Raw genomic sequence first — 23,220 nt, 5'->3', positions numbered from 1 at the left:
TGAAACACGTCTACTTCAGTTTCCCATAACTGCTGCTATGTTGCCACAGGCATATTTACTCATTCACTAAATGTCAATAGATATCTACAGCTGTTTAGAAGAATCCAACGTTCAAGAGATGCCCTTTCTCCAATGGCTACTATTGCCTGGCCAAACAAAACAGCACCCTTAATCCATTCAGGAAGCTGAGTTTCCCATACTTTACTGAAGTCACTGCTGGGGGTAATAATAGCTGGTTTGTCACACTAACACTCTTTGATGGTTATGGATTGCTGAAAATGAGAACTACAGCATAAAATCTAGCCATCATGAGGAACACATCAATTCCTAAGACTACAAAGAGATACAAATTAAGAGACTGATCTCTGCCACAGAACTTCATCTAGATTCTGTGCTAATATAGCCTGAATCGCCACAAAAATAAACAGACTTGTGGCACCCAGAAGACTAAAAACTTTTTATTCCAGCACAACTTCTCAGAGACTAGAGCCCAGACTCCTGCTTATTTTAGCTGCTACACACGGCTACTTCTCTGGAATTTACCATCTCACATTTTCTGTTTCTGTATCCCCAAGAAAAAGGGTGTTTATTTAAGTATAAGGGAGCGTATTATATTCATTTTCTAGGGGGAGCACATTAAGTCAGAGAATGAAAACTCAGATAAATGGTTTTAAACTATGGCATGGTAATATACAGTATGAATTTCCTTGCTGTACAAATACAGAACTGATTGTCAGACACATAAATTGGCATTGCTAGTGTCTAGGTGTTCAGATTTTCTATCAAAAGCAAGTTATAAGCCCCTTAAAACTTTGAAGAGAGATTTTCTTCCTGTTATTAACAGAAGAATAAACAACACAATGCAACATAAATAAATACAAGTCAATTTTGATTGATGTACAGAAGTCACTCTTTTTTGTTGCAAAATTTGGATTATCATGGCATGGGATATTATTATTTTGCTTTTGTATGGAGGAATCTCCCCCACCCTCCTTGTTCATGCTCCCTGCTCATTCTTTTCATCAGTGACTCACAGTTACAGAAATGATACTATGCACTAGTCAATATCTGGAACACATGGATTCAGTAAAATGAAACTACAGTGGCAAGTCTCTGCTTATCTTCTAGCGCTTAAGAACCAAATCTACATCATATACCTAATTCTGGACCTGGCCCACAAAATGTGGATCAAAATCCCACATACTAGTGCCAGGAATAGACTGGGGGTATAATTGTACAAACCTGGGATAGCCCCTAGGTTTGCACAAAAATCCAAAACAAAATTGAAATGAACATTTAAAACTCTAAGAAGTTCAGCTCAGAAAGAGAAAGCCTGAGATATCACAAACACTACACTGTGACATCTTGGCTGCCATTCTGAGAGTTGCTTAGCAATTGCATGAACATCCAAAGCCAAAAGGAGCAGCTAGAAGGCACTGCTGCTAGGAATGCTAGGAGGAGCAGCTACTGTGACAGTACAGAAGTCAAGGAGAAAAGGAAGAGATGGTGGAAGAGAAAATGGAGGTGCCACTGTAGCTGCCAGGTGAGCCGGGCAGGTAGAGGAGGTAATGCTGCAAGTGAACATGGCACTGACTGGAGAAAGCAGGAGGAACAGAAGGGTGAGAGAGGTTCTACAATAACAGGATGACCGTGGAATGAGGAAGCAGGGGTAGCAAGAAAATATAGAGAGATGGTGTGGGGGGGGGGGGAGGAGGCATTGGAAAATGGCTGGGGGAGGGGGAGGAAATGTAAAATAAAGCTGTGGAGGTAAAAAAGGGAGGGAAAGGGTTTGGATTTCCTGTAGTGCTAGTGGAGATCTAGCAGTGGAACAGCAGGCAAAATACGATGTGTACATCTGTTACCTCCTGGACCTATGACAGCAGTAGCCAGGTCCAGACTAAACTGCTAGGTCCCAAGAGAAGAAAAAGTTTAGAAGTGGGCCCATTTTGAAAAGTTTGAGAGCTGCTTTAATTTAAGAAATACTTACTGATTGAGGAATGCAAAGAGGTATCTCATTACAATCAAAGTGGTTTTAGGTAAAGTCAGAAGGACTTTTCGGATGTGCAGAGCTCTTTCTTGCAGATTATCCATTGCTAAAAGGAAGGGAGACAAACAGAAGCACAGATGATGGCATATTCTACTTACCTATACAAGTGTCTGTGTGTCTGTGGGGGGGGGGGGGAGAGCCATTAATGCTGCTGAACTGAAGGTTTTGAGTCTGTTTTTTCACATTTTAGGAACTAATCACCAATTGCAATATTCCATGAGAATTTATTTACATATTTACACCATTTATTTATTTACATATTTATTACCCACTTATAACCCCCCAAATAGCCCAAAATGTAATCAGTGTAACAGTAAAAGAACTTGGAAGAGAAAGATCTGACCAGCTCCTGAAACATTTATGAAGCATTATTCAGAACATGACTGGAAGAAGATATGCAATCAACTCTGGAAAAATCCTCTGAAGCACAGGATGTGATCCACAGAGTGTAGGAGAATGGAGGGCCATCCTTTTCACCACAACACAATAGCCCATTAACCATATCACAGTAAGGTGGCTGTTCTAAAGAAAACCTTTGGCATAGTATTCCACAGAGAGATTAACATAGCTGCAGACTGAGGTAAAGAGCTCTGACTACAGCAGCCTAATGGGAAAAAAGTGGGCAGTATAAATCATTGGCCCTGGAAGCCCTGAGTTATTTGGCAACAGGCTGCTCTTTTCATCTGATTGGCATTAAAGTGTGTAGGCTCATTCGCCGGGAGAATGAAACTACAGATCACTTTTAGAAGGAGCTCTCCTACACACCACTTCAAAGGCTGCTTCCTTCACGGCATTTGGGCACTTGGACAATAGATCCATTGTTTGCTTTCTGGATGAGTCAGAACTAAGGCACTCGATCGTAAGCGAAACATCACAAGAACAATTTTTTTAAAGTACCCTTGAAATGATAACGTTAACAGGATTGAAACCTTTCATATTCTGTTTCAAAGGAATATCCGCATCCATCTGTTGCAGCAAATCCCCCCCCCCCCGGGCATAAATTTATGGTGGAGTAAATTTCTGGATTTCTGACCCATACCCCTGTCCATTTTCTTTCCTCTTTGTTCTGTATACACTATATACTATAAGGAAATTGTACTTGCCAAAAGAACACGGCTGCTTGTCTTGTATTGACAGCCAGTATTACTACAACAATGATTATTAACATTTGCAGTGGGGTCAGGGCAAACATTAGGCAGCAGACATGCCAAGAGGAGCCCCTTTCTTGTTCTCACTTTGCATTTAATGCCACAATTTTAGTGAGGACACCTTGCACAATTCAGGTAATGCTTCCTTTTCTTGATAATGTCAAAGGATTAAGGAATGTTCCAAAAAGCCAGTGGCATGGCCTTTAAAAGATAGCATAAGCTCTACAGATGCTTGGAGTGAAGAGGGGAGATATTGTGGTGATGTAGGGGATGGATAATGAACAAGTTTCCTGGAGTACATTAAAAATTGCTGTGCTGTGCAAGATGTTATCATTAACTGTGTTTTGTGCTGGGGGGGGGGAATGAATAGGGAGAAAAAAAACCTCAACTACCATAAGATGGAAAAGTCTTTTAATACATTACAGAAAATAGTTTTTCTCAAAGCACTTAAATTCTTTTCTTCAAAAGATATCTGCTACTCAGCTCCTCTATTCATTAAAAACTAATCTTCTTAGTTCACCCCCCCCCCGCTTGCTGTTTCTCATTTTTGGACATTCTCTCAGGTCTCTTTATGCATGGTACTCCTTTCCTTTGGAGATTCTGATGGTCTCAATCTTTGTTCTGATTTAAGAAGTTATTAAAAAATCACTCAGACCCTCTCTTGCATTTCTATCTTGGGCTTCTTTGTGATGAAAACAATCAAAATAGAAAATGGCTACATGAAATATAATGTTTATTTTCTGCTTCCCTTTTGCCTAAATTAGCAGAACTCAAGTTTCAAGTTCCCTCTTCTATTTGCTTTCTGGTACTTTAGGCTGTAAGTTGTAATTAAGATTTCTTTGTACTTTTTTGGGTACCTTTGTACTTTGCCACTCATTTTTGTTTACTGAAAGCTGCAGATATCTATCTGGAATACATTTCTTTGCAGTCCTTATTGTAAAGTCATTCAAGTTGACCCCCATGCTACTTACTGACACAGGCAATCAGGTCATGGAAGATTTCCTTGGGGAAGAGAGGATGCTCTAGCCCTCGAAAATAGAGCTTCAGGACTCCTGCTATTGAATCCATGTCATGATCATTTTGGTCTCCAGCCAGTGGATCCTCCCCTGGTTACCACAAAACAAAAATAATGAAAAAAGAAACAGAAAAATGAGTGTATTCAAAACAAGACAAGCCAGAACAATATAAGAACATGATGTACTTCATTAGAAGAATGAACTTCACATCAGGAGAATGAAGGAGTTCATGGTTTCAAATGTGTATGTCACAATACTTTTATCCTCCACTCCAGTAAAGACAAAAAGTTAAGATAATAGAAATCACGGACCAAATTGTAACAATTTCTTTCCCCTCCCAGCAGTTCTGGGTTATCCGGCTTGTGCCGGAGGCATATATGTGACGGAACGCTGATTTTTATTTTAAAATTTTCTATTCTGCCTTTCCATCCAAGTAGGCAGCAAACAACCAACATTAAAATGGCATTTAGAATAGAATATATATACATAAAAACATAAGAGACACAAACACACATGATGACACAACCAGGGAGGAGGACTAATAAGAGTTACTGGTGGTATACCAAATCAAACAAAAAAGGCATCATTCTCTGGCAGAAGACTACGAGGGAGACAGACAAATCTGCCTGGAGAGGGAATTCCAACATTTTGACACCATGACTGAGAAGGCCCTCTCTTGGGTTGCCACTTGCCTAACCTGACATGGTTGAGGCACTTGCAGTTAGTAAGCAGTACAGAGGGCAACATCAGGGGAATGTCTTTTCAATATGCTCTGCCATTGGCCCTCCAGAGGAACTGATTGGCCACTGTGTGAGTCAGGGTGCTGGACTAGATGGACCACTGGTCCCATCCAGCAGGGCTTTTCTTATGTTTTAAAGATATATTCCTGGGAATTTTAATATGGTACTATTTATATTATATTTGCAAACATAGAAAAATCTTATCCTGGTCAACCACGTAAGAAGGCAGACCATATTTTAGAATTGGGATAAGAACAGCAGCAACTTAAATGTACACCTTTTATTTAATAATAATTGATCAAACATATGATCTGGATAAGGCCTGCTAACAAAAGAAAATGGCAGAAATAAAATGGCATAAACAAAACAATGAACAAACCCTGCTTAGAAATGCCACATGGTTTCCAACAGTGGCACCATTCTGATATGCTCTGACAAGGTCAAATAATGCCCCTCTGCCAATGACTGTGGCTGGGAAGCAGTAACTACTGAAGACAAAACACTATCTTAACTTATGATCTCTTTGTTAACTTAGAAGAATGAAGGCACATGACAAGAGGTTGAGTGCCACAAAACTCAAATGTTCTTACCTCGCTCAAATGCATTTTTGATATCATTCACCTCAACCTGTGATCCAGACACCCTGAATATCCCCTCATGCTGAAGTCCTGAGAAGAAATCAGGAGAAATCCGTGACAAGAAAAATAACTAAATCACCATTCCTTCCTGTCACTAAAATGTGATAACTTTGCAGGTTCCACAGTATGGTAATGTAGAATGCAACCCATAACGTGAGTTTAGAGCAATTAATTCAAACTGTAATAACGTGGAATTATCAAACTTTTTATTCATTTTGTCACCCAGAATTCAACAGCAGCTTTCATTAAATGACACAATCATCTGGTGTAATTTTAGTCAAGTGCTTATTTCCAGTAGTACAAAATGAAGATGCAGTAAATGTTTCCAAAACATGGAATCCAAGTTATACTAGCAGTAAATCAATAATAATATTCAGCATTCATATCCACATTTTAGAGTTCTTCATGAGTTTGAAGCAAAGATTCCCTCCTTCTGGAGCTCAAGCATACATTTGCAGGACCATATACAAAAATCAGAAGCTATCCTGTAGGAAAGTAGGGACAAATATTCATTTTAAAAGAATGTGGTGCTACTAAAGACTTACAGCAATAATCTTTGAATCACAAGGGTAATTATAACTATTGGAGGCAAAAACATGAATGGATTAGCAAGAATAAAGTTGTCCAACTCCCTTGGGAATAACCTGAAGCAGAGCTGGACTTGAGCTGTTATGACTACTTACATAACAGAAATGGGTTAGGTTTTATACTTTGTTTAGTCTATGTAGTGCCGTTGAAGTGCTCAAATATTAGAATGAAAGAGAAATCCCAACTATTGCTTATTCTACATGCTGCATATTTGATAAACAATTACCACTGCTGACCGTATATGCCCTTACTGCCTTCTAGTTCTTTTGCATGCTTTCCAGCATGACTTTAAGAAATACACAGAGAATGGATATAATAAAATCCAGAGCAAAAAGTCCATAGAATTCCTTGCCAGAAGCTATTAACATTAATCTTAAAAAACAAAACAAAACACACACACACATATTTCTTCTCTCAAGTCATTCTTGCAGTGTGTAAGTTTGGCTCTGATGGTTTCTAAACTATTTAAATAGCACTGGCAAACATTATGGTTGTGTCTCCCCAAAAATGGGGTTATTAAGGTGGCATTTTAGAAATGGCTAAGTTTTCTGAGAGAGAGAAAGAGAGAAAGAGAGAAAGAGAGAAAGAGAGAAAACACAAATCCTTTGGCTCTTGGTAAGCTTCTGGGTCATGGTGTACAAAAACAAACTAAACGCAAGTTAAGCCAACTCCACCTTCTCCACTCCAGAAGTTGCAAATAATTATTGTATCACTGAATGTGAAGAGTTGCCTCTTTTACATGGTTCAAACATCTGAGCTATGAGTCTGGGAGGACTGGACACAAGGACTATTTGTGTTAACTCTCGCTTGCAAACCATCACCAATAGGATTGCGCGCTCCAACATGCTCTGGCTGCTTTGGGATATACTTTAAATATATTTTAAATCATAGTAATATTTTTAAATCATAGTGATAATCCTTCTGAAAACTATGCGTAATAGCCTTCTTTGATTTAACAATCTGTCTCCTACACTTTCTGGCCGTGCCAACAGATTACTAGAAAGGAAGTTATGGCAAAACATATTCTGAAGACCTGTTCAATACTTTCAGGGGTTTTTCAATGATAAAAAGGTTGAGGAAGTCTGCTCTACAGACACCCAACACCCATTTAGTCAGCCATTTATGAGCTCTTGTTCAGAGTCTACCAACAATAACCAATCATCTAGTTAAGGAAAAATATTACATCCCTTTAGCCTCAGGTGGGCCACCACAGGAGCCACACAGCTTGTGAACATTCTGGATTCCATTGCCAAGCCAAAGGAAAGTACACTGTGTTGAAATACTCTTGAGCCACATTTGAAAGGCAAATATTTTATCTGATGGGTTAATGGAGATGTGAAAATAAGCATCTTTTAAGTTAAGCACCATAAACCAACAATTCGGTTGTAATAATCCAAAACTGCAGAAACCTCAACCATTCTGAAATGTGAAAAATGCAAATAAACATTTAGAAGAAGAAAGGTTGGTTCTTGTGTGCCGCTTTTCTCTACCCGAAGGAGTCTCAAAGTGGCTTACAATCTCCTTCCCTTTCCTCTCCCCAAAACAGATACTCTGTGAGGTAGGTGAGGCTGAGAGAGCCCTGATGTTACTGCTTGATCAGAACAGCTTTATCAGTGCTGTGGCAAGCCCAAGGTCACCCAGCTAGTTGCATGTGGGGGAGCGTGGAATCAAACTCGGCTTGCCAGATTAGAAGTCCGCACTCCTAACCACTACACCAAGCTGGCTCTTGATTTAACTTCCTTAAATCCTCCATCTCCATCTTTCTTATCAACAGAGAACACATATGAACAAAAACCTTTGGAACTTTGAAGCTCTAATACTTCTTGAATTGCCCCTTTTTCTATCAGCGCTTCTACCACTTCTGACAGTTTAGGTGACAACTCTATTTTGCCCCTGTACTCCACAGAGTAAGGAGGTAAAGATCCGAATTCTAGCCTGTAGACCTCCCACACAATATCCAAGACCCATGTATCTGAAGTGATATGGTGCCACTTGGAAACATATCTCAACAATCTTTCCCGAAACTTTATGGCTACAGGTGACTCCACCAGTCAGAAATTTTGCTTTTGTCCCTTTTTAGCCTCCTTCTGGGAAGGAGCAGCAGAAAAAAGAACCTATCCCAGGCTATAACAAACAGTAATACAATTTAACAATGAATGTAGATGGAAATACAGTATATCTTATATCTTCTTTTTATTTTAATAGTAATCGAACAATGAAAATGGACTCTAGATATGTACCATTTTCAATGTAGCATTTTCATCAGTGCTTGTTTCCTATTACTAGTTTAAGTACATAGAGTAATCAAATGCCATTGTTCCAATAGGTTTCCAACTAATATGTAATGAGGATCAAATCCTTCAATAATTCTATAGTCTATTATTCTCTACTTCAGTTTGAGCAAAAGGCCAATATATATATTTATATATATATATAATTATATTTAACTATATATATATAGTTAAAACTGGTGTGAGTATAAATCCGCTTGGACTTTTAAAAAATATTTCAGATTCCCCCCCTGCAAACTTGAGGGTCATCAAAGTTTATTGAAAGATCTCTCCCTAGCTGTACCTGCCCTCACATACTCCACTATGTGGATTTTTAAAATCTGCATATAGAAAGCCAGCTTCAACATCAGACACATGATGCAAAGCAGTCCCAAGTGGAATTACACCTGACTTAGTGACCTATCCTGTGTCCACAGGTGCCATTTTAAATGCATTTGTAGTTCTTTCAAAACTGCTGCAAGGCCCTGATTTGGACTGGGTGGCAGGGCAGCATCCTCAGGAGGTCTTGTTTCCCCTGCTCCTGCATACCTTTTCATGTGTAGAAGCAGTTCACCCATGATGGTTTTGGCACTTGAAAAGGCACTGGGAAGGGACACAAAAGCTCCTGGGGCGACTAAGCTACATGGCTGCTCTAGATCTTCTTAGTGCTGGAGGATATCTAAGTAAAATATTGTTTGCTCCATGCATTTTTCAGCTGACACTTCTTTCCTCATGACCTATAGTTTTAAACAAGTAACTAATCAATATGTGGACAGATCAATATACCCACTCAGGGTCGACTCATTCAGTATCAGCTTCAACATCAAACTCAAAAAAGCCTTGTACACATCATCCAGGCAACAATAACTTCAGCTCTGTCTCAAGAACACTATGAATATAAGCATGGCCCACACATACTTGGTAAGCTATGGGGAAACCAAAATATAAAACTGTGGGGAAACCAAGCTAATTCATGCTCTTTAGACTTGATGGCCCTGCTACATTTTAATTTAACAGTTTTACTGTTAATTGTTGGTGAATTTTACTGTACTGAATGCTGGTCATTGTTCACTGCCCTGAGATGGCAACTGTGTGTGTGTTTGTGTGTGTGGGGGGGAATAAAATGAAATGAATGAATCAATCAAATAAATAATTATCATCTGGTAAATGGTTTGCCCAATTTTCAAGTTGTTACAGATGTAAAAACTCCATAATTTAATGTTCCATTTTTCACAAGTTCCACTAACTAGGAAGCCCTTGCATTTATTTTAAGATCATTCATGAAGAGGCAAAATATATTTTCAGTCCTTAGGCCACACCCTAGAGATCAATGGCCTGTGGAAATACAGAAGTTTGTTGGCCTAACATAGATAACAGAATGTGTTCAATTTACTGATGTCTGACGCCGTATGAAATGTTTACAAGAACTCACATACCCATGTGATTAACATCAGATGAGTTCTACTTATGTTGTTTGGGTCTAGCCTTCTTGAGAGTGTTCTTGGCTTCCAGTGACTTCAATAAGATTCTGTATGGGACAAAAAGGTCACCTCTGTTTCATTTGCTTTGTTTCCAAACTTACCATGCCTGCTAATGAATCGTATGCAGCTCTCCACTACCAGGGGAATGGCTTGACTGGAATCCTGAATAAAAATGAGGAAAATATGATGCAATGAACAATCAAATTGTTTCACAGGATTAAATTGCATAGTTCTGAAAGCCACATTCTTTGAGAGGTTACAAACTGAGGGGCTGCGTAAACCATGAAGCTGGAATTTCACTTATTCCTTAGAGCAGAAGGGAAGAATGTTAGCAGAACCATCATTAGTATTTTATAATCTTGTGGAAATACAAGGATGACCACTTGCTACAGAATTGGCTATTTCATCATTACAGTATCCTGGTTACACTATTAGTGTATTTTTTAACATAGATGAATACCATGGTTTAAGTAACCTTCTTTTTAAAATCTTTATGTCAGGCTTTTTATATGTAAGGACAGAAACATTTATTTCATAATTATTTGTTAACATTTACAAAAATAACATCAAACTATCCATTACTGAATGAACTGAACACAGAAATGATCTATTGTGAGTTTTTGGGGGAGGGAAGTTTCTGTAATGTTAAACCTTTTAGCTATAAAAGACATATAAATATTTCTGTAGCTGTTGTGACAGGGAAACCTCTACATCTGCAAAGCAGCCTCTTAATTTCTGTACCATTGCTTTACCTTATAAATTTGTAATGTCTGTGCTATTTATTGTACGGTGTGTGTAGTGAATTCAGAAGATCTGCGGATTGTCTGGCAGTCAAACCAGGGATGTTTGGAGGTGGTTTGCCATTTCCTGCCTCTCTGTTACGACCATTAGTGTTCCTTGGAGAAACTACCACCTGTATCTTTGGAGGTCTCCCATCCAAATACTAGCCAGGGTCAGTCCTGCTTAGCTTCCAAGATTTGATGGGCTCAGGCTTGGCTGGGCTATCTCCATCAGGACTAGGGTTGGGTTCTTCGGTGTCCGAAGTGGCCATTCGCGCCCAAAGTGGCCAGCGCCGTGGTGAGGGGAGGAGGGGAGGACCATGTCTGTACTTAAAATTTTTATCATTAAAGTAGAAGCCTAAATAGATCACTGTATTAGCCTTCATCTCAGGGCAACCTATTAGAAGCGCTGAAGCAATCCAGAGAGGACTATGATAGCTAAAAATTTTAAGTATATCACAAATTTACTGTATTCCATCAAAGCTTTCAGTGTACAACAAATGATGGAACAAAATATCCTAACCTGTGAATACAACCTAGAAACCTTAGAGGTTGAGCAAAAGAATATATTAAATATTAAAATGAAAATATTTATTACTATTCATGCACATGTTAAAAAATTAAAAACATCAATATTAATTATACAGTATTGCACAGATCCAATACATATTGACACAAGAGATTCAAAGAAGAGGCTACTGCTAGTATGAAATGTCTCAAGATATATCTCTCTAAGAGCTCCCCATGCAAAATATTTATTTTCCAAAGTGTAATGTATATCATACAAGACACATGAGAATGCACTCAGGCTAAGAGATGACAATAATAAGGGAAAATAAATATTTTACACAGGGGGTTCCTAGAAAGACATTTTAAACTAGCAGAAGCCTCTTCTTTGAATTCCTTTTACCACCTTACAATCTATATCAGTGATTTAAATATCAGACCATTGAGGGAGACCCCAAGAGGGATTGAAACACATTTGTATTAGGCCACTTCATCCCAGTTATCAAATACACTCATACAAATAAATTCATGGGCTCCACTAGTTGCATATCAGCATCACATTAGCAGACTGCAAAGTGATGATATGCAGGCAAAGTAGCAGAACACTGTCATTAAGATGGGACACAGGCTTTGGTTAGCAAATATGGGGAAAATGTAGTCCTCTCCCCAATGGTATCCTTGAACACAATGCTTCACTTTGCCCTTTTTAAGGAAAGAGCTGCTGTTTACTTTGACTAAGAAAAGGAAGGGCTGAAAATGGTAGAATGGAAGCAAAACCTTCCTTCACCTCTGATACAAGCTAGCTCAACCTCCATTGCAAGGAACCTTAATACTGTGTTCATTCTAGCTCTTGTACTATGTGACCTCTTCCCACCACCCTACCTGTTAAATTTTGCTAGGCTGTTATATTTAGATGTAGAGTATGAGAAGCACTTTTAAGAGCACATACAAGTACACCTCCAAGTAATTTCCTGTGGCTCACAGGAAACCACTGGACAAAAGGACTGGCTAGACTTGCAACTTAAAATTCTAAGTAAACCATTGTAAGTTATTGTACCGGCTGAAAGTGTAAACTGTGAGAGACTTGAGAAGCGGCTGTGAATGGGCTTACGTGTTACCAGACATGCAGCTGTTTTACTCTTGGCTTTGAGTTCTTTTCAAACGCCTAAATAAAGCAACCATCTCCAGAATTGAAGTGTTTTAGATATCATAAGGTTAAGCTCTCCAAAACCGGACATGTAGATGACAGGAAATACATATTCTCTATGAGGGGTATTCGAAAATTTTAAAAAGCATCTAAGTTGTATAGCTTAGAAGGGTGAGACAACTATTCAAATCACGACAAATTTTTCCACCACCATTTCCCTAGGGTGTGCATTCTGTGATTCAAAATAAATAATATCAAAGACACCACCAAAACCTTTCTTTTCACTCCAAAAGGAATTGGGGGAGGCTTCAGAACACAAGAAGATAAAAGAAAACATATTTCAAAACATCAAGCAATAAGGTTTGCAGAAAAAGTATGTTGAGGTTTCACTATCTTATTTGAAACATATCAAGACAAAAATCTTCTTTGGCAAAGATATAGTGTGAATGGCCAGTTATACTGTCAACAAGGGACACAATAAGGAACACATAATAGTCTACCCTTAGGCCAAATTAAATACCAACGTCTATATTTTTGATAGTAATAAAAACAAGATCAAGTCACTAAAATTAAGCTTCAAATCAAAACTGGTCCTGAGAAAAATTTTGGTTCCTCCCTGCCTCATGACAATACAATCTAGCTCTGCTATTGTGTCAAAATTGACAATAGCCTCAATCACCAACTAGAGACAGAAAATAACTTAAATTATTGACATAGCAGATACGTACACTTAGCAAGACCTAATTAACAGAATGGGAAGGGATTTTTAGTAAAGCAGCCAATAGAGGCAGAACACACAATTGCAGACATCAGAAGCAATACATGAGTAGTTCTGGGAGGAATTGCTCATGCAGCTAACATCCAACAGAGGGCAACCACTTCAAACAGAGATTCCATGGGGAACCCTAACCCACCTCTTTTCATATTTTCTCTGTGTGTAGATACATATGCACATACACTCACATTACAAGCAGAATGGGTTAGGGTTTTCCATGCTATATGGGAGGAAATACTCCCATAAGGCTTTTAAAGGCATTTTTAGGGAGCTAACAGGTCATTTTACCCAGGGCCTTTAAACTGCCCAATGAGTCATCCTCTCTCTGTCCTCTTTAAATGCCTTATGGGATAATTCCTCCCCCCGCCCTCCATATAGCATGGAAAACCCTAACACATCCTGCTTGTAATGTTCAGACTGGTCTCCTAACTTTTTCACCATGAAATACCGTGGGCCTGAAACTGGCAATACCTCAACCAACATCAGCAAGCCATTTGTGATTGCACAGTCTTTATTACCTGCTTCCTTATGGTAGAACTGCGTCTGCTGTGGACCCAGAAGTTGAGATGGACATCATTGCCAGAGAAAGGAGAAAGCACAGGCATATGTCAAGATACTCATTTACAATCAAACTAATTACCTATACAAATGGTTCCTCCAGGGGGTACGGATGGGAAGGAAAGAGAGACAACAATTCTCTGTGGATGGCCTTTCCCTCCCCCCAGGATCTGGAAAGGCTGCAGGCTAGAGCCCCCCCCCCCCCAGAAGGGAACTCACCGGCAGCTCTCACACAGCAGGGATCTGCAGCCTGAGCCTCGGATGGAAGTGGAAGGAGGAGGGGGTGGTCAGGGGTGGGGGACAGAAGGCAGTTGGCTGGCTGCTGAATAGACAGGCAAGCTGGTCGGAAGAGGAGGCACTCAGGGGTAGGGGCAGCCACCCTGAGTGGGTGTTAAGCACTGAGTGGCACTTAAGCCATGAGACACGCTCCTCCTCCAAGGCCTTACCAGAAATATGTTATGTGGAACAGATGATGGTTCTCAAATTGCGAAGTATAATTTCTTTCTTTTCTGTATGTCTATTTTTACTTGAAAAATATTATTTAAAAAACAATTTGATTGATTTATTCCCTAGCAGGACTACATAGAAATATTAAGTGATGGAGAAGAAAAGCATTGTAATCCCCAAACGGGCATAGCAGAGCTTCCAGCCTAACATAAGGCTATACTTAACCTTTTACTTTCAGCTGTATAGAAACCTATTATAAACCCCATCATTTTAACGTCAGTTAGTGATGCTAATTTATAGGCAGCATCACTATAAAGTAGGTGTATTTTGCCGGGTGATTGAGAGCCACAAGAGGGAGAAGAACACAAATTGGTTTGTCTCTCTCCGATTAATATAAACCTATTAATGGTTCTTTATTAAAACATGTGCTCAGCAAAAGGAAAGCGAAGAACAAATTAAGCCACTTTGAAACACAGGCACACAGTTACAAATAGCCTGATGATTATTGTTTGCATTCTCTGATATTAACACATGACCCAAATGCCAGCTCTTTTCTGTTTATCAGGGCATGGGGAGGGGATATTTTTCAGCAGCAGCCAGAGAAAGGAATATTTCTAGACATTTTCAAAGTATTGACTGTATGAAACGTAAGGGTCTAATGAGCTTAATTTCCTTTTTTAAGAATCTATGCTTTCAGATTAAGATGGCTACCCAATACATTCTAAAACAGAGTTGTGCCCTTTTAAATCCAATGAACTTCATCATCCAGTATAGGATTGCATTAACAAATGGCACATAATGGCACAATGTAACCATTCAGACACACTGTAATGGACCAAGAGACAGCACAATTTTCATTATTGCCCAAGCATAAATGCTGAAACATGCCTCTCCCAACACAAGGAGGATGCTCAATCGTGCTTCACAGTTGAAAGGCTTTAACCTTCTATGGTTGCCAACCAGCTACAGATTTGGGGCAGGGGCTGGAGAAGGGAAGGAGTTCAGTGAGAATGTGATGTCATGGAGTCTACCCCTCCAAAGCCACCGTATCTTCCAGGGGAACTGATCTCTGGAGATTGGTTGGAACTCTGAGGTAACTGTTTGTGCCCTGAGGTTAGTAACTTTACAACTGCTTTTGCCCATTACAATACATGAATGGCTTTGTTCTAAGTGGAGAACATGTAGGGCCACTTTAGCCAACAGATTCACCCATCACAGAATCTGCATGACTGTTAATTGACATATAAATATCAATATTCCTAGGATGTGATGGTAATGTTCTGAAGAGACAGTCTGCACCTGATTTTTCCTACACAACTTTAGCTCTTAACTCAGCTCCCAGTTGCAATTTAGCTTAGCGTTTATTATTTGTCAAAAATCTGGCTTTGACTAATCCTCTGTTCAGCTCATCTTGGGTGGGTTTTACAAAGTGTGCAGGAGGCCACTTGTTCTGTGGGAGCACCTCTCTTTATCCTTGTTTTAGGCATCATATCATCTCTAAAGGTCTCTGGATTGGTTTTCCTTCTTCAGATACTTCTATTCTACAAAAAGAATGGCAAGAGATACAAGCCACAGAAGAGTCCTTGGATCACATAAGCAAGCACCTGTGCCAAGCCAGATGGCTGCTGAATTGTAAGTTAGGCAATCTTGCTTAATCTTTGCTTAAGAATCAAAAGCATACTGTTGTTTTTGTGAAATTCTCAAAAAAATTAAGAGCAACTGAGAGCAAAATGAGAGTGTGAGGGGAATCCAGAGTAGACTCCTGGTGCTGGCAATGCAATGAATTTTAAACCATCAACTTCAGTGATACTCTAATATTTAAAGTTGGTCCACAATGAATAATATTTTATTATTACAGATGTCAGAGTCCTAATTAGGGCCTGTCAGCTCCACTTTGCAATGAGGAATGTAAAATGAAGTAATGACTCCTGATCTGGAATAATTGCCTTCTCTTTGTTAGGCTGGCGGACACGCACAGGCGCTCTCACACATGCACACGCCTTGACTTGCTGAAGCCAATACACAAATGGCAATTTGGCGATTTGTAAAGTTTCACAGAAGGCCCCATCAAAAGTCATTTTTTTCTGTTATGATTTCCACATATGTGGTGACATTTATGATAGCATGATTGATGTTGGGCTCAGTTATAACAAAACGTTTATTCTCTCTGCTGCTGCAGTCCAATTCTGTGTCAGACCAGATGAGGTCAATGGGGCAAAGTAAAAAAAAAAAAAAATCCCTTATATGGCTGTCTCCTTCCCTCCCCCATTGAACAATCAAAGGTATTTGTTTCCAGGCTTTTTATCCTTCATGACAGGAACAAATCCAGAACAGCACAATGTCCCGCCTGGCCAGCAGAAACAGAATGTATTTCTGCTAGAAAAATGCCCATTACTACATATTAACTAATCAGCACATGCTTTCCCTCTGCTAAGTCAGCATATTACACAGCAACAGCCCAATGTTCAAAGTTTTGTCTGTTCCAAATTTGCCCATGTATTATTTAGGGACACAGACTTGTCTAATTCACTGTATTTCCCTGTCCACATCATCAGCACAGGTCAATGACATTGGAGTGGGGGCCAGAATAATTTATATCAGAATATTGTTAGAGGAGGACGGGATAGCTCTGAGACAGGCAGCCAGCCTGCTGCCAGGTGTGCCCTCTAGATGAACACACAGAATGGGAACTGGACAATATCATTAAGGACAAGTGAGACTTTGAGATCCTTCAGTCCCCAGGACAGTGGCTCAGGAATCACGTGTGGCTCTTTGACAAGCTCCCTATAGCTCTCATGAGCATCATGCCCCGAGTTTCAGGAAAGTGGGCAAGGCCCTTGCCTGGTGGGGTCTCTGGTTGGCAGCTGGTTCCCCACTTGAAACATCTGCTGCCAGAGGACCAGGTAAGTTGCATGCCAAAGCTAAAAGTCAAAGTTGTTCTTTTTGTTGATGATAACTATGAATATGGCTCTCTGCAAGCCGCAGAGTGAGTTCCAGTACCATAAGGTAATCAAAATCCTAATCCTGACTGGTGTGCAAAGAGTAGACACGAGAACTCTTTGAATTTGCTATACTGCAGCTTTATATTGTACTTTCTTCGCTCTTGGGAAATGGCTACGTTTCAAGTTATGTCTGCACCAAAAGCCTTTCAAATGTAAGCTGAGGTATTTTAGGAGTTGATGTTGCTTCTTTTTAAAATGACTCCCCATACCAGGGAGAGAGTCTGCAAGTCTGTTAGCTGAGGCCTTGTTTGGGACTGAAAGACAGGGAAACAAGGTCTATGTTTCTCATAGTCACACCCACCTGGCAAGAGAGCAGTCAGTTCTTTGACCTGTTAAGAGAAAAAGGAATACATATTGAAAGAAGAAAAAAATACAACAGAGAGAAAGGAAAAGAGAATAAATGGCTGTAACCCCAGTTTGGGAGGAAATGTGTGTTTATGTGTTTTTAAGTGTGACACAGCAGCTGCTCCCCCCCCCCCCCCGCACTACTGTTAAGTGAGATCAGGACAGCCCCTCCTCCCTGGCAAGGCTCCTCTGTGGCTGACGGGAAAATGCACAAAACAGCTTCAAGCAGCCTGTGACTCTTTCTTTGGAAAGCATTGTTTTTGGGGATTGGTTTGCTATAGATGGACTAATTGTTGACTTCCACTGCCAAGGAGAGCTATGCCAATTCTTCCTCTGCCTGCTTCTCTAGGGAACTGGTAGGGAAGAGATATTATTACTTTATGAAACCACTTAGAGAGACTGAAAACACTCACAGATTTGCTAGCCTACAGGCACAACATGCTAACACTGCATCTATTTCATCTATTTCTGTAATCATGTTTACCAAAAAACAAGAACCCAAGCCCATTCCATGAACCTTCTTTCAGCTTGGAAGGAAAAGGGCTAAAGCCACTGTGCCTGCTGCCAATATAGGCAATGTTTAAAAACAGCACAGTTAGGAGGAAAGAAGTCTCACAAATTATTAGGCACATATCAGAGCTGAGACAGGTTTTAAGTTGACTTCTTCACTGGAATTGATTCAAGTGGGTTGCCGTATTGGTCCAAAGCAGCAGAACAAATCTAGAGTCCAGTGGCACCTTTATGACCAACAAGTTTTTATTCAAGGTACAAGCTTTTGTATGCACGCACAGTTCCTTAGATCCAATATGAGGAAATGAAGTAAACAGTTCAGACTTATAGATGGCCACAATAAAACTATTTGCCCAGTATTCTCTTTATGTAGATATTTGCATTTTTTATTGTAGCCAAATGTTTCCCATGCAATTCAATGCCAACAAATCCTAATTGCTGTCTTTCCCTATGTATCTCTGGAATCTGGGCAATTTCATTATGCTGTATGTTAATTTGCCCTCTCATTCCATCTAAAAGTCTGAAATGATTACTTTCATTCCATGATATTGTATCTGAGGAAGTGTGCATGCATACGAAAGCTCATACCTTGAATCAAACTCTGTTGGTCTTAAAGGTGTCACTGGACTCTAGATTTATTCTTCACAGGACTGTGGTTGATCAGCATCAGCTAAGGATTTGGTCTGAGTGTTCAAGATGAAAAATAAAGTGATGGGAATGGGGCTAATTGCTGATCATGGAAAATAAATAACACATTCTGAACATTCACTTTCCCCCTCCCACCACAAGCCTCAATTACCCAGAATGGTGCATAATTTATAACAACATTATTCCAAACCAGAATTTTTTTAACCATCTGTCCCATTTCCATCACAGAATATTCAAACGTATAAATTACATGGCCCTGGCAACTTCAAAGGGATCTAGTATTACAGTGACAAATGCAGACGGAAGGCAAGGAAATAATTACTTGCAGAGAGAAAGACCTGCTGGTACTTTTTATTAACAGGACTTGTCATCTTTAGATTAAAGTAATTTGCAAAAGGAGTCAAATGTCACTTTACTGGTGGGGATGGGGGAGGAAGGAGCACAAAACAATATTGAATTCCTCTAGAGTTCAACAACTGGTCATTTTTTGTACTTTGCCATGCAAATACCTCACAATGGAAAAGGTGCCAAAACTGCAGCAGGATTGCAATCACACATTCTATAGTCCATACCATTTATAAATCAGCATTCTCTATCTCTTTGGATTAGAGGGAGAACAATTTCTCCAACTTCCCTTGTCCTCAGGGACTACTACAGCTATGGCACTTTGTAAATAGCTCCATCTTACGGTTTGACATGTACTGGGACCTTTGTAACCCAATCCTTAGCATCACAAAGCAGGCAAAAGCAAAAAGAGCCTTCTGCCTTTAGAAAGTCAGACAAGAAATATATTCAGCTCCCCTCTTGCTCTCACAGCAGGGAACTGGTTTAAGGGGGCAGGCAGGTTAAGAGGAGCCATGCTCTGGAATGCAGAAGTCAGCGATGACCTATGAATGTGATTCGTCACAGGAGCAAGCTTGATCATTCTTCGAAGATGAGACAGTACTCCCAGGAAACAGCCTTCCTGGCTTTTTCACTTTTAGGAAAGCTGAATAACTTATTTTGTCAGAATCCCTGGAAATATCATTAAACATCCTTCTCATTTTCAAGGGATTGTAATCATATTAAAAATAAACAATAGATACAGCTTCTTCCAACATACTGGTGGACACAATCTACAATGCACGGTCACGCATATATATTCATAGGTACAAAGTACTTTGAATAAGAAAAATGTCATATAATTAATGTGCCAGTGCACATTGGCTCTACTCCCCAAAAGCAGCCAAGCTGGGGCTAGAAGGCTATATATAGTTCGAAGCAGATTTCCTAACAGCCAGCATGGTGTAGTGGTTAGGAGCAGTGGCTTCTAATCTGGTGAACTGAGTTTGATTCCCTGCTCCTCCACATGCAACCAGATGCGTGACCTTGGGCTTGTCACAGCAATGATAGAGCTGTTCTGACCGAGCAGTAATATCAAAGCTCTCTCAGCCTCACTCTCCTCACAAGATATCATTTGTAGGGAGCTGAAAGGGAAGGCGATTGTAAGCTACTTTGAGACTCCTGGTAGAGAAAACCGGCATATGAGAACCAATTGCTCTTCTTCTAAATGTTTATTTGCATGTTTCACATTTTTTAATGGGATTCTCCACTAGTCATGCATAATTCTGAACCAGGCCATATAATATGGATAAAAAAATCCATACAATGGGGCCAGTGACAGACAGGGGGATTCCTGCCCCCACAAGCTAGGAGGAAGCCCTAGGTTTTCAGAAAAAGATGAAAGGGTGGGGAAGATAAAAATTCAAAATCAAAAAACTAATGCCTGCTTCTTTATGAAAAGTATGCTATTGAGAATTCATAAGACTATGATGTGAGATCCTGGTGGCCATATTAGTAGGTGCTAGGTAACCCCCAACCAGCACTGCTAATTCTTCCAAGCATTGGTTAGAGCCAGCATGGGGTGCAAAGAAAGAGACTAAAAGTAAAAACTAGGAGGAAGGTGGAGAAAAAGGGGAAATCAGAAGACAGCGGAGAGGAACAGAAACATGAGAAAAGGAGAGACAAGGGCCAGGAGGACAAACAGAACAAGTAGTTGAATGGGAAAGAAGGAAAGAAGTGGGATTGATTGGGAGAGGGAAAGCTGAAGATAAGTGGGAGAGATAAAAGAGGGGGCAAGGAGAAACACTATCAGGGATGGAAAAAAGAAAATCAAGGACAACAAATGGATTGGGCAAACGAAATTTCTTCTGTGAGTCCTCATGAGTCCCCCACTGGTGAATATGTAACTATTCTATCAAGGTATTTTCAAGATAGATACAAGTGGGTAGCCATGTTGATCTGAAGCAGCACAAGAAAACAAATTCAGAGTCTAATGGCACCTTTAAGACCAACAAAGATTTATTCAAGGTATGAGCTTTTAAGTGCAAGCACTCTTCCTCGGATTGATTCGGATTTTGTTAAGGTATTTTCAAGTAAACCTTGCTTTGGCAGAGGGGTTTTCCACAAGCGTTCAAATGTATGATTTTCTGCTTACACATAAACTGACAGAATTTCAAGCTGCTAAGGATTCACTGAACTCAGGAAATACAAATAAGACTGGGTACTCCAGATTTAACTTTCAGTTTTACCTTGTAAACAGCTTGTTCACACATAGTTCCACATTACACATGGAAATGAAAATAGGCTACATCAGTGGTAACCCCTCCCCCCGAACCCTCCCTAAATGATAGAATGTTTGCATGCCAGAAGAAATCAATTACAAGGATTACCCCAAATTGGTTCTTTGAAAGTACTAGAAGGGGGGGCGAATAAATGGGCATATGCTTCATTTAAACAAATAGATGCACATTATTGGCTCATTAAGCACTTCCCTTTCACCATTACTTAAGCAGCCCTGTAGGGATAGAATAATAAATTCATAAAACATGACTGCGTCCACTTAGCACTGATAATCCAGGACAGACATGCTCAGTCAGCTGCCTAATTCAGTAATTACAAAGGATGGGCTGACATAGTGACAAGTGATTCCCAGACTTACTTTCTCCCAAAGTCTTCTGAAGGAGGTCATGTTTGGCCTGAAGCTTGGTGATAAGGTTTCTCCCTTCCAAATATTCCTTCAACTTCTGTTGGAATAAAACAAAATAAAAAATCACCAAATATTATTAGGTATTAAATTATTAAAGGTAAAGGTATCCCCTGTGCAAGCACTGGGTCACATCTGACCCTTGGGGTGACGCCCTCTAGCGTTTTCATGGCAGACTCAATACGGGGTGGTTTGCCAGTGCCTTCCCCAGTCATGACCGTTTACCTCCCAGCAAGCTGGGTACTCATTTTACCGACCTCGGAAGGATGGAAGGCTGAGTCAACCTTGAGCCGGCTGCTGGGATTGAACTCCCAGCCTCATGGGGAGAGCTTCAGACTGCATGTCGGCTGCCTTACCACTCTGCGCCACAAGAGGCTCTTATGAAATTTTTATTCTCTTGTTATTACTATTATTATTGCCACTCTGTTACTTCTATTTGATCTAAAAACTGAGTGTAATATATAGTTCCTTTACATTCCATGTGAACCGACTTCAGGGGAGGGCGGCATATAAATGTAATATGTAAAAATGTAAAAAAACAGTAAAATCAATGGCAACACATTGTCCCTATTTTGTTGCCATGTTCCACATAAAACTACCTATGCAACAAGGAACCTGGGGAATAAAACCCCATTTCTTATGCAATTAAAATCGAGACCTGTCACAATTAAAATAGAGACCTGTCTCAGCAAATAAATTCATACCCATAATCTCAATTTCTCCATTTTGTGAACATAAAATTTGAGAAAAACAGCAAATTATGAAGGGGATGTAGCCAAATTATATTGTAAAATGTGGAGATCAATTTCCATTTCTAAGGGAGTAGAGACATTTTATTCTATGTACATCATTAATAATGTAAGTCACTTTGAATTCTCACTGGTGAGAGAGGTGTGATTTGAAGTAAATGAAATAAATTCATAGAATCCTAGAGTTGGAAGGGGCCATACAGGCCATCTAGTCCAACCCCCTGCTCAACGCAGGATCAGCCCTAAGCATCCTAAAGCATCCAAGAAAAGTGTGCATCCAACCTTTGCTTGAAGACTGCCAGTGAGGGGGAGCTCACCACCTCCTTAAGCAGCCTATTCCACTGCTGAACTAATCTGACTGTGAACATTTTCCCCCTGATATCTAGCCTATATCGTTGTACTTGTAGTTTAAACCCATTACTGCGTGTTCTTTCCTCTGCAGCCAATGGGAACAGCATCCTGCCCTCTTCCAAATGACAACCTTTCAAATACTTAGAGGGCTATCATGTCCCCTCTCAACCTCCTTTTCTCCAGGCTGAACATTCCCAAGTCTCTCAACCTATCTTCATAGGGCTTGGTCCCTTGGCCCCAGATCATCCTCGTCGCTCTCCTCTGTACCCTTTCAATTTTATCTACGTCCTTCTTGAAGTGAGGCCTCCAGAACTGCACACAGTACTCCAGGTGTGGTCTGACCAGTGCCGTATACAATGGGACTATGACATCTTGTGATTTTGATGCGATGCCCCTATTGATACAGCCCAAAATGGCATTCACCTTTTTTACCGCTGCATGACACTGCC

The 23,220-nt window shown here is 40.0% G+C and overlaps 1 protein-coding gene and 1 long non-coding RNA gene across 6 annotated transcripts in view; one reads left to right on the top strand and one right to left on the bottom strand.

The window, feature by feature from the left end:
• Positions 1 to 23,220, bottom strand: part of SRGAP2 (SLIT-ROBO Rho GTPase activating protein 2) — a 217,083-nt gene that overhangs the window by 29,211 nt on the left and 164,652 nt on the right. For 3 of the 5 annotated variants that reach the window (XM_077334775.1, XM_077334779.1, XM_077334776.1), the window contains 7 exons: positions 21,627 to 21,711; positions 17,445 to 17,472; positions 13,655 to 13,682; positions 10,030 to 10,090; positions 5,542 to 5,619; positions 4,167 to 4,301; positions 1,988 to 2,093 (listed from right to left, as the gene is read on the bottom strand). In XM_077334775.1, the coding sequence (XP_077190890.1) occupies positions 1,988 to 2,093; positions 4,167 to 4,301; positions 5,542 to 5,619; positions 10,030 to 10,090; positions 13,655 to 13,682; positions 17,445 to 17,472; positions 21,627 to 21,711 (521 nt within the window). The remainder of the gene's footprint in view (positions 1 to 1,987; positions 2,094 to 4,166; positions 4,302 to 5,541; positions 5,620 to 10,029; positions 10,091 to 13,654; positions 13,683 to 17,444; positions 17,473 to 21,626; positions 21,712 to 23,220) is intronic. The other 2 variants (XM_077334777.1, XM_077334778.1) reach the window with 1 other exon arrangement.
• Positions 1,064 to 19,539, top strand: LOC143836047 (uncharacterized). Its single transcript, XR_013230468.1, has 3 exons — positions 1,064 to 1,543; positions 15,672 to 15,773; positions 18,875 to 19,539. It is a non-coding gene; the product is annotated as an uncharacterized LOC143836047 (long non-coding RNA).

Source organism: Paroedura picta, chromosome 4, assembly GCF_049243985.1.
Source record: "Paroedura picta isolate Pp20150507F chromosome 4, Ppicta_v3.0, whole genome shotgun sequence".
Lineage (NCBI taxonomy): Eukaryota > Metazoa > Chordata > Lepidosauria > Squamata > Gekkonidae > Paroedura > Paroedura picta.
This window is presented reverse-complemented; position numbering and strand designations above follow the sequence as displayed.